Source organism: Camponotus vicinus, unplaced genomic scaffold (genome assembly GCF_025532165.1).
Source record: "Camponotus vicinus isolate PSW18456_S1 unplaced genomic scaffold, iyCamVici1.0 SCAF_7, whole genome shotgun sequence".
Lineage (NCBI taxonomy): Eukaryota > Metazoa > Arthropoda > Insecta > Hymenoptera > Formicidae > Camponotus > Camponotus vicinus.
In genome coordinates, this window is record NW_028141979.1 from 4,247,438 (window position 1) to 4,260,800 (window position 13,363).

The 13,363-nt window shown below is 30.7% G+C and overlaps 1 protein-coding gene across 2 annotated transcripts in view; it reads right to left on the bottom strand.

Moving 5' to 3' along the window:
* Nucleotides 1-13,363, bottom strand: part of Nachralpha4 (nicotinic acetylcholine receptor alpha4) — a 222,758-nt gene that overhangs the window by 80,684 nt on the left and 128,711 nt on the right. Inside the window, exons 4-5 of one of the 2 annotated variants that reach the window (XM_083105499.1) lie at nt 12,137-12,187; nt 8,883-8,992 (exon numbers count right to left, since the gene is read on the bottom strand). In XM_083105499.1, the coding sequence (XP_082961625.1) occupies nt 8,883-8,992; nt 12,137-12,187 (161 nt within the window). The remainder of the gene's footprint in view (nt 1-8,882; nt 8,993-12,136; nt 12,188-13,363) is intronic. The other variant, XM_083105500.1, reaches the window with a different exon arrangement.

Consider the following 13,363-nt stretch of genomic DNA (forward strand, 5'->3'; position numbering starts at 1 on the left):
CCAGCGTTGTTTTCAGTCAATCCACCGCATCCGGTCTCGAGAGGAAGGAAAAAAAAACGTCAAGCCAGAGGCTTTTAATTAAGCTATGTTTCTAGTCCCTTTACCTTTCTCTCTCTGTTCTGTTTGTCGACCAATTCGCAAGTGTATAGGGGCGGTAAAATAAATAATAGAAAAGTAAAACAAACGCGAAATGTACGTTTTATCCAAAAATTTTACCACTGAAATGAAGATTCTGCACATTTCCCGCAAATATTATCTTCTTTCAAAATTTTTTGTGCTTCTCAAAAAGTTCAGAAGTAGATACAAAGTACCGATTTTCTCGTTTTTATGATGTAAAGATTCTTACAAGTATTCAAAATTTTTATGAACTTACGAAACAAAATAAAAATACATTTGAAATGCAGTTGATTGATGTTTCATGCTCGACCTCTTAACTCGCAATCGAATCGTCTGCGAAACGTTTCGACATTTCACAGCAAGCCGGAGTAAAGGCTAATAAAAATATTTTCCAATAAAGATAATACCTGCTTAATATGCAAGCACAATTAATTGGCCTAAGAAAACTTGAAATTGCTAACACTGAAGAAAAATATAAACGAAAGGAGAAATATTATTCTTTGATAACGATGTTGACTTTTTTTGACGCTGTCTCGCATTAAAATCAAAAGGAATTGTTATTGTTATACGTATCGAATAAAACTGTAAAACGAGCTCCAGGTGTTTCTATAATCTTTTAGATTCGCGCTGTTTGCTTAATCCTTTTACTTTCCTCGAGGATTCGCATCGAGAGTATTGCCCGACTTTGCATCTCATCGTTTGCATATTGAAACTTTCTATATTTTTATTTTACAGTTACTATGCAAATTTATATTACTTACGTTTTAATTAAGCCTCTCAAAAACCAAATTGATCAACTTCACATTTTGTCAAATAAAATTTTTCAGTTTTAATATCATAGAATATATAAGATCTAGTAATATTCAAATTAATATTCTATTTTTGAGAAAAAAATAAACATTATTTTATGCAATTCAAGCATTTAAAAAATTATTTTTGTTGTCTTCATTAATATTTTTCTAATAATTATCATAAAACATTCAATGTAGTTCTTTGACACAGATATTTTCTTTTTTAAAACAAATTGATTGAAGATGATAGAATATCTCCTATATATTAATTATAAAATATTTTTTATAATTTTTATTGATTTGTTTTGCGATAATATGATTTATCGGTAATTTGATCTAAAACTTAGTGAAAGAGTCCAACAGTAACAATAGATTGTTTTGTAAAAACATGCATTATCATTTATTTTAAAATCAGAAACGAAAACGCATTAAGAACACTTTAAAACTTGACACCCTATATAAACGCCGTTTCAAGGATATGGTATTTACGTATGCAACTCAGGATGCGTAGGTGTGTTATCTCGCCTCTCGTGCATCTGGCAGCATATACCGTCAATCTCGTTGCCACAGATCTTCGAAACGTTCGCGAACCCGGCTCTTTCACACAGATCTCCGAATGTATTGTAATAGTGCTGTCTCGGACCTATGGCAATCCCTGTGCGATCGTGCTGACAATGGCGGCGATCGTGTCACCTAATTCATGCTCCTGTCGAGACCATGCTGTACCGTATAACTCTCGCGAATGTTGCTTAAATATATAGTTACAAATACGATATATCTTAACGTGACATTTCGACGATGTGGTCGAGAAATTTCTCTTGACATTTGCACATGGCATCAAGAATTCAAAAATCTATTATATGAGACTAAATATTATATGTAAAGTATATTTTTAAGCTCAATAATATATCGCGAAAAAGATTTTAATAACTATTTTGTCATTTCTTCGATTTTATGCATAAAATTAAATTATGTTATTTCTATTAATTTCTATTAAATTAAATTCTATAATTTCTATTAATTCAAAATGAGACACCGATCGGACTTGTTCCCTGACAATATTCTTTTGACTATCGAATTATCGTCACATCATGTATTAATTTTTTCTTGAAGATGACCCGAAGAATGGGTCGAAACGTACGTTATTATAAGATTATATTTATATTTCGACATTTTTATAATAAAAATTTTTGTGTATCAAGAATAACACCAGATTCGTATTGCCTGTCAATTTAATTTAATTTTATATATTTGAATTATAATTTCTCGAGTCTGTCATCTTTATTGTTTTAAATTCTATTACTAGTTACTGAACAAAAAAGCGAAACAACTCCGGACACAATTACATAAGAGTATGTTCTGACGTAAACACGACATTTATCCGATATGAAACGCTTCATTAATGCGAATCTGCTAATATAATGATGTTACACCGACTGCCAGTGAACGCGTGATCATATTGCTAAAGCGGGAATTCGCGAGGGACGCGTGTAAATTCACCGCTTTCGTGTAAAGCATATTAATCGTTGTTTATCGCTACCCTATTATACAACTATCCGTTAGCCTAATATGATGTAACAACTCAGCAACTTCATGATCGAGTTCATCCCAGTAAACGCACGGTAATTGAAAATGAATGATCGCTGCGAGAGATCGCGTCGCGACGGAGGAGCTATAGATAATGAGACACTAGGAGGATATTGATTAGGGATTCGGTACTGAGATATTACACGTCGAATATTGAAAAAGTTGTGAGGAACGGAGTTTCCGATCCGATAAATTTGTCGACATTTCGCACCGAGAAGTTTCAGAAAAATTACAGCTCAGCTGCATTTTCAAAAAATTCCTTTCACATAATCAATTATTTCACATTGACTCTAACTCACCGTATGTCTGTTGTATCCGAAAAATCTAATTGGCATAATTAATAAATTTTTCATTGTTTGCGGACATTTGTTATACCAAATAATACAGTGCGTTATTTCGTTTAAATGACGAGGAGCGAGAATTAATTTTACGCAGTTTTCAATTTTTTCCAATTAATTTTGACCACGATTAATTTTATTTCTAACTTTACTTCTCGAATGGAATACGCTATGGCGCGTGTAAACTTGCATATCGCGATCGCCGTGAAATAATGCGCCGCTTTTACCGCTCCGCCTGAAATGATGTCTCCGCGTAATCGCAAAGTTTTATTAACGCTGCAGAATGATGTTCCATACTCGATAAACGGGGACACGAAAATTCCGTTCACAACTTTTCGCGTTAAAATCGAGTAAACAATCGCTGTATCGATTTTATAACTCGTCCCTTATGCGAGGCTGATCGTATTGTGTGTGTGTGTATATATGTGTGTATATTAGTTACGATCTTTTCTTAAACTTATATAAAATATTGGGAACGCGCATAAAACCTGTATGCTCCCGATTCTGCAGATCGCGTCAATAGTCGTAAAATATATAACAATGTTTCTAAATGATAAAAAACAAAAATTATTATTTATCTTAATGCTTTGTCATTCTAATTAAAATCAGAATTTTTGGAATAGATCTTATAAAAACCTTTGATATTAATTAACATTTTTTGATATTAAATACGTTAACGCGTGAAAATGAAATGTTAATTATGTTTTTGCATAATGATAATGTTAATTATATTCTTAGTTGGGGCGGAGATGTAGAATCTAATATATAAATTCGGAAAGATATAATCGCACATGTAATGCTTTCACGAAGATTCATGGTATTGCATTTCGGCTGGCTCTTTGTTGGCAGAGTTTACGGTACGCCCAATGAGAATATTTGAACGTGGTGAATGGAAACCTTTAGAGCCAGCGGCTCACAACGTATGCAAATATGTGCAAAACTCAACTTTATTTCGCGACGAGGTTTAATGTAGCTTTTGCGAAGCATTGGGAGCTCGCAAAAATCAAATAACGAATATAAATTAAATAACTTTTCAATAAATCCCGCTTAACTTAAATAGAAAATTTATTGAACTAATCCCCATTATTCTCGTGTAGTATCCCTCGTATATTTAATCGAGAACTCGGCATAAAAAAAGATCTTCCAGATCCAAAGTCTTGAGAGGAAAGCCGTTTGTAATTAAATAATACTTTATTTTTAAAAAAATAGAAAAAAATATATGCATATTATTCTTTGTAACTGATAAATTTTTCTAACTAATATCTAGGATTTTACAGAGCTATCAAGATTACGCAAAGAAATTTTTAAAGAGACGACAAAAAATAATTTTTCAATAACATTCTTGTACAGTCTGCTAGTTTATTTTATGTTAAGTCATCAATTTATCTTCGCATTTCAATTTTCGAAAACGTTTCTCGCCGAGAGCGTGGACACAAGAGATAGCGCGAGCTTCATCGTTTAAATTTCAACGTGCGAAAATTTCAATTTTTCCAGCTGGTGGATATAAATATATACGCTGATACCGTATCCAGATCACTCGTAAACCATCGTGCCGTTTAGAGAATCCGTAGAAAGCGTGACGTTTTCCGAAAAAAAAACGCGTTGCATTCTCCCTCATTCATTTTTTTAAGTCGATATCTATCCAAAATTTCTCTTTCTGATAGTACCTTTAATATATCGCAGCTAGAATTGAGCGATTGTTACGAGGTAGAAAGTTCATGGATTGAGGAATATTTTTTTCTTCTCGAAACAAAACAACATGAAATATATGAATAAAAAAACCATGTACTGAGAAAACTGATTGTTTGCATGAAAATTAGCGGCTACTTTCATATAAACGTCAAATTCAGTGCATAATTTATACGTTAAAATATTTATTGCATACATATTATTCAAGTAATTTGTTTAAAATCGATTTCATATTTTATTTGTGTGAATGTAATATTTTATAATATAAAAAATGTAATATTTTATATTACATAAATAATTTCAAAATTATCTAACGTTAAATGTTTAATGAGAGAACATAAATCATAATTTCTACTGAGTTGTTTCTATCGATTTTCTATTTTTTTCTATCCTTTATTTTTTAGAATTCGCGAAGACGCAAATGTGTCAACGAGAAAAATTACAAAGAAACTAATGAAAAATGAGAAAACTTAGAGACAAAGAAATATCCTTGGAATTTTATTGATTATTGATTGGATTATTATTGATGATCGAAAAATATATCATTTATCGATATGCTTTACTCTGACTAAAGAAAAGATATTTTACCTTTTAATTCATTATTATTGACACAAATATTTTCCAACTGGTAACAAATGTATAATGTATGTGGATAACAAATTAGCTTCTCTATTATTATCATTAAAATTGCAATCATCATTAATATCTACTCTGAACCTCTTATCTCTCAGAAATGTTCAAAGTACGTTCATGTTAAATGTACGTATTAGAAGCTTCAAGGAGGTTAAATGCACCGTTATAAAAAATTTAACTGCCAGTACTTTCTATGCGAACACAGTTCATTTAATGTTACGCTTGTGTATTTTATTTTTTTATAGAGCTCTATATATATATATATATATATATATCTTGGAAATGGATGCGCGTGTTTCTCTATGATATCTACGTTACCTGCGATATCAGGAATATTCCGTCGGCGAGTGGACGGACAATGTTTGCTTTTCGCTTCATATCCAGGTGTTATTTGTGATCGATATATATATATATATATATATATATTTAAACGACGATGTATGTGTGTGTATAATAGGTAAATTCGATATTAGTGATGTATTCGTCTCGAATGCAGAGAAGTGCGAACTTTTACGCGAATTATTAATGCTCTACAATCTATGTGGAATGTCGAGTGAATTATTTAATCAATTACAGTATCCTCTTGCCGTGTGAAAATTTTATTAGTTTATAGCTTTTTTTACTATATAATAACTGAAAAATCCGAGGAAACATCGTTGTCTATCTTAGAAGCTGAGATCGTATTATTACTTGAATATTGCTTTATTAAAAATTGACTGTATATTAATTCGTTTTCTATTATTAAATTTTATTAAACATATATCGCAACGTTAATCTAATTTTCGGTTAGTATTAAAATTGCAATCATTAATATCGTCCCGTTTTCGATCGAAATTAGAGCCTGTCCATATTTCAATTTTTTAAATATTAATCAGCAAATTAATAAAAATATGTATCTGTTCCAATAAAACTGAGATAGATTATATAAAATATGGATATAGTTTGAGGTCATTATTATTGCCATTAATATCACGTGACTATATCTCATTACGTTCTTTAAGTAACAAGAAAATATAGGACACGTCACACAAAAATACGTATGCAAAGTAAAGTAGGTTACAATGCAATGAATTTTTATGTGTGAATATGAATTCTTCGATAAATTCATAATTATTCCTAAATTTTGCAAAATCTTGTCACATGTTGAAATACGTAATCCAACAAAGTGTCAATAATAATAATATCTATAATATTATTAAATTTATACAAATGTGTCGATTATTGTAAAATAACGATATATAAGTAAACGTAATAACGCGAACAATTGATTTGTCGATCAATTAAATAAATTCGATATGAGATATTAATCCGAATCATCGTCTGCGTCTTCATCAGTCAACTTTGACAAATAAAAATTTCCGTTTAGTATGTTTCTTCCGAAGCGATTATCGTTTATAAGAGACTGCCTATATTCGCGCATTTTCTCAATTTCGTGTTCTGAATACATTCGCATACGATAAATGTTTCATTGATGGGAATCAAGGCTGTTCAGACTCGCACAGCCATTTCGTCGCGATTCCCTGAGATCATGATGCCCCGATTTATCGGGGCTCCTTCGCGCCAACGTTTCGCCGCAGCGCCCATGTTTCATGCGATATGAATAATAATCTATGGGATGACTACGTCGCTCGCATGCCTCACGCAAGCGTGAGCCAACGCAGGATTTCATTGCCATTCGTAATCGAGCCATATCGATTTTTCGATTCTTTATCGACAATCAAATAGAAAGATCATGCAGAAATATATGACAATAAAAATTGACTATTATTTTAAATAATATTACAATATAAAGCTGTGAAGAAATATAAATCTTTTTTTTATAACAAAGTTTTATATCGATCTTTATACGAATGTTGATTTTCGTGAATAAATCGTCTCTTTAAAATTTTCGATATTCACGATGAAAGTAATGGCTTGAAATGTTAAAAGCAATAATATACATCCAGTTACAAATTCTATGGCAAATTGGCGAAAAATCTCGCGTCCAGTTGGCTCTCGCTCGTTAGGCGACGAGCGCGGTAAAAGTTACGCAAATATGTGCAGATAATGTGGGGAAGGGATATTAAGAACCGGGATATAATTACAAGCGATAGTGCGATACTTTGCGGTTCTAAAACCCTTTGCAGTCCTGAGGCCAACACTGCGTGCCAAACGTTCCACTCGTGAAAGCGCCGGAAGCGTCTCAATTATCGCGCGATGTAAAAATATTTTTATGATTTATCGCGCAATAAATAATATTATAGCGCAATATACACTAGCAGAACGTTCGGTGCATGTTTTATTCAACGGCCACTCGACGAGTCGGCAAAGGATCAGAGGAAGCACGTGAACGTGTCAAAGTCTTCGAGATAAGAACTTTTTCATGTACTTTGTAAGATTATTATATTATCGCGCATCTTTATCGTTTCGCCTCTCACATTTATTGCATACATATGGGATGGAAACATTTATGACGTTACGAAAATATTTTGTATGTATAATACATGAGGGGGAAATATAAAATATTTACGGACGTAACTATAACATGTTAGTGTGTTAAGAATATTTTATTTATCTATTCTTTACTTATTTATGGCGAATGTTCTGAAAATGATCATGGCATCCCATAAATATTATCATGTTTCTATTGCATTTACATTTTTCAAGATATATATATTTATTTAAAATTAAATATAATATATAAATTATAATTTTATTTAAAATTAATTTTATTAAAAATTTCTAAAAGGATATCTTTACGTATACATTATATTTTAATGCTTATAATATGCTAAACTTTCTCTCTAAAATGTCAGCGTTTTTGCGTAATTATAATAAATAATAGAAATAAAGCGTGAAAAGCTATGATTGCAACACTAATTATTCGATTTTTTAGCTTCAAAGAACTGCCTCGAATTTTAAGATTCACGAGCTTCCTCAAAATCGCCGCTCAAACTGTTTCACATTTTTCCGTAACTTTTAGAACGATGCAGCAATGCGAGATGTATCGTTCACATTGCGAATATACCGTCCTATTTTGAAATGCAATATGCACGACGATGATACCTCTCTTGTCGAGGTCGAGTGGACACTCGTTTTTCGTTTAGTTTCGTTTAGTTTCATTATTCATTGCAAACGATTACATATCGATACACACACGACTTGTATTAAATCGAGAGTTATTCCCCGAAAATTAAATTAACTTACATTAATTAGTAGTAAAATGTAATAATATGTTACAACAATTCGAAAATATGGAAATATGTACGTGATATCTCGAAAGCCAATTGGAATTTCAATCCGATTGAAAAAAAGAAGTAAATCGATCCAAACTAAATAATTATAAACGGCTATGAATCGTAATTATTTCAGTTATTATTTATCCTGAATGAAATAAAGCAAATGTAACGGTACGGAGAACTAAATTAAAATCATCGTATGTCAATACCGCGGGATATCACATCGTGCGCGATGAAAAAAGAAACACGTGCGCAATATTTCGATGCTGATTGCAATTTGCATCGGCGCATCGGCACGCAAAACCACCATGTTAAACGTGTGCTCGCTCGACCCTCGGTGTGTCTCTTTCTCTCTTTCTCTCTCTCTCTTTCTCTTTCACTCTCTCTCTCACTCTCTCTCTCTCTCTCTTTCTCTCTCGGCAACATGCTGTGCCGCTACAATATGTATATATCAGAATGTGTATCCATAATAATCAAAATTCGAAACAAGACGCAACTGATGAACTCACTTGTTGTAGAGTACTATGTCGGGCCGCCATATGTGATCGGACGGCACGTGCAACATGTGAACTCCTCCATACTCCTTCGGCTCCCATCGCAATTTGTAGTCGTGCCATGACTTGAAACAGCCAATACAACAAATATAAACACATTATTGACACGCTTCTGCGTGTGTTATCGCGTCAAGTTTATTATAATTATTATATACATTTTATTTAAAAAGAGACAAAATATTGGAGAGATTTATAGGTATAAGTAAATAGTATGTTTATTTATAAAAATTATAACATGCAATGTTTTGCAACTGTAATGTTCATCAGTATCAATATTTGATATTGAACAAAATTTTTTGGTTAATTAGTAATTAATAATTGATTAATAATTACTAATGAATATTAATAATTAATAATTAATTGTGGATAGTTATTAATAATTGTTGAATAATTAACAATAAAAAGTAACGAATTTTTTGCAAATAAACTTTCTTATATATGAAATAAATCTCATTTTCATTAAAATTTTATTTTCACTTAGTTTCAAATATTTAACTAACAATAAATATTATTTTATTTGTAAGTTGAATGTTACGGAGATATGCAACGCTGAAAATCTTAAAGTTGTAATAAATGATAATTTTTATAGAAGTTTTTTTTCGTTGAAGAAAATTAACTTAAATGAATCAAACAATTCTCTTTATTAATATGATAACTGAGATTGAATGTATATATCATATAATTATATAATTATATAATTATATAATTATATATATATATATAATTTAAAAATTATATATAATATATGTATAATTTTATTATTTTATTTATTTTATATAAAAGTATTTATATTTAAAGAAAATTTTATATATATTCATTAACATCCAACTTCATGTTTAAAAACTGTTTTATTTGATTATAATATGAATAAAAAAACACGCGATAAGCTATACACTTACTACGCACATATAATATAATTTTAATCATTTCGATCTACATCTCATGTTATTTTTTCTCCTTTTCCAGCCAGTTGTTACCCCAAAACCCAGACGTAATTTCTTATGACTTCTGTTGTTCTGTGAGACGGTAAAAGCCGCGTTTCCCCACAGTTATCGTCGCGGACTAAAAACCTGAGAGACAGAGAGTCGCGCACTTCTCTCAGCAAATATTTCCCGCCGACATTTTTCTTAAAAGAACTGTCTTTGTCTGCGATCCGACAAAGAATTTAATTTGTATTAGTGAATATTTGAACAAGCTACGTTTATATGTTTCCTATATTCTCTCTCTCTCTCACCCTCTCTTTGCACGTATGAAAATCTCAATAAGAGTAAAACTTTCAATATTTTTAAATGTCTGATAATAGTCTTTTTCATCATAAATTATTAATTGATTTTGCTAATATAGAATAAAATTAATAATTGATATATATTTGAATGTATAAAGAGAAGAAATAAGATAAAAAAAATAAAGAGAGAAATATTCTTCTAGAAGGATACTCTTGCTTTTTTCCTTATTTCTATCAGGACATAAATTTGTCGCAGCACGAAAGTATGTTATGAACCCCAAATCTCAAAATGTTAGACCTACATTGCGTTTAAAAAAAACAAGAATTTATTTAATACTAAAAGTTAAATATATATTTACATACTGATTATTCTCTCTCTCTCTTTCTCTCTCTCTATAATTTTTTGGTAAAACGACAATTGCGGCCTATACGCCGATGACCTTGACCTTGACATATGTCAAGGATACCTTCCCGAGTAATTTCATATATATATATATATATATATATATATATATATATATAATAGGCGGACTCGAATAGTTTAGCCCCCATCTCCATCTCAAAGTTTCAAAAGATTTCGCTGAATATCTTCGAAAATATCGATTTTGGACAAAAAAGTTATTAACAAAAAATGAGGCTATTAAAAAGCTTTACAAAAATTTTATAAGCATTTTTTACGTAAGTCCATTATTTTGGCTGTTATATAAAAAAATTACTCTCTAAAAGTGAATCAGTGTATCACTGTAATCAGTGCTGTACTTATAACTGCTTGTAATCAGTGAGTATTTACTGTTTTTCAGTGATAATACACTGATTCAGTCTAGTGAAAGTAGTAAATTTATATAGAATTTAATACAATTTAATACAATTAAAAAATATCAGAAGTATACATACATACACACACACACGCGCGCGCGCGCGGGGAGTGCAAGGGGGGCCTTCGGCCCCCCTCCCGCAACCACCCCGCCGGTAGGCAAGGTGGACCTTGCTTCACGTGGAAAGTCGCAAACCCATGTGAAATTTTGCAAATATACACCTCGTTTCACATCATTTATATCATTAACTTCATTTGTTAACAACTTTTTAATAAGCAGCGATCTCCAATTATTTTATAAGCAAAAGTTACTTAGAATGATGCCCTTAACAACATGTATGAAGATCAAAGTCATCGGGGCAGAGGAATTGTATAGAATTACCCATATCATTTCTGTATTAATTACGCCACATTTTCGCAAAAATTCTCTTAATTCATTTCGGCGCTCACACATCGATAGAAATTCAAATAATTTCATTTTTCCGTAAATTTTAATCACATGTAATCACAGAACTACCAACAATGAACTGTGTTCGATAGTCGATCGAATAATGTGACCTACGTATGATTTCTGTATCATAACAACACGAAAACAATACGGCGCGGCGCTCATGTACACTACTAGGCGCGCGGTTCATAACATAACATAACATAACAGCCAAAATAATGAATTTACGAAAAAAATGTATATAACCTGTTTTATAGAATTTTTCAAGACCTTTAACTTTTAAAAAACTTTTTTCTCTACAATCAATATTTAAGGAGATATACTTCGAAAACCTGTTTTCTTCATCGATTTTTGCAATTTTGAGGTACTTCCGGTTTCGACCGCCATTTTTAACTTTCATATTCGTTTTCAGGAAGCAAAAATACATATGAAATAGCTATTTTTTTGGCCAAATTGTATAGGCCGCAATTGTCTAGTTTTACCATTTTTTTTACTTAATTTCATATAGAAATATTTATTGTAATAATGTTTTTAATAATTTATTATTATATAATTCCGTAATATTTTTAATAATCATTATTATCCCCTTATATACAAAAAATCAAATTTCTTTACAAAATTAAAAATAAAGAATAATGGAACAAGTATTGACAAATTACAAAAAAGCTTCAAAGTCTTTAGAGAGATTACATAAAAAATAAAAAATAATTAATATAACTTACCGGCACGATGCGCAACAGCAGAGTTGTGGTATATATTGTATAACGTTGATTCTGTAAAATACAAATATATCCAAATTATAAAGCAGTGTCCAAAATATTTTCAAATAAGTATTTTTAAAAATGATTATTTGCACACAATTAAATATTTTAATCACGAGAAAGAGATATTTCATTAAAAAATATTAAAAATAGTTATTTATATAGTTTATAAAGTTTTATATAATTAATAAAAATTTAATTTTACGTAAATAATTTAATAATTGAAATTATTAAATTTAAAACAAAATATTTGAATATTTTATACATATTTCTCTGTAAATATTAATTAATATATTATATTTTAGAGTGAATTCTTTACAATATTTAAAAACAAAATCTAGAACATTTTATTTATATTATAATACACGAAATGATGTAAAACTAATAATCGCAGAATACAATTAATTTTACAAAATTAGTAAATAAAAAATTAAATAACTTATTCAATCATGCTTACCTCAGGATTGCTCTGCCGTTGCCCGATGCCTCCCTGGGCTCTTCATCCTCTCTTATCATCCAACGGTTGCTTTTTCGGGGCACTCGCACAATATTCACTCGCGAAAACACGATTAATTACAATTGCATGAACTAATCAGTAAGATCCGATGATCGCATGACACTTTACACGGCACTTCCATTTATCGCACGCGATTACAACTTATTCGATGTTTGAAATTCACTCAATGATTTAATCGTGACGTTTGTTGCCAACAAATACAAGTTAGAATCAAAGACAAATATTCCTAGAATTTAATATCCGAATGTAATATCGCCGAAACGGTATAGATTTCGAACAAGCTACGTAACCTGACCTAAACACAGCCGTTTTAATAAACCAATGTGCAAACGCCAAATGCCAATTGCAATTTATTATAGTAAAATACTCAAACGTATCATTAACTACGTCATTAAATATCTCATTTATATATAAATACGTCTATACTTTTTAATCAAATGCATTGTAACAGCGCTCGATGCTTGGAAAATTTTACGAGTCACATCGAAAATTAATACTAGCGCGATTCGGGTTAATTGAAACTCATACGAAAATATACAACAATAAATTTATCTGCTATTATTTCTATTTTCAAAAAATAAGTCGCTTGAAATATCTGTTTCGATAAATAGCCGTCACTCGCGTACGCACGTTAATTAATAACTTAATTAATAATCTCAAATTATCATAAT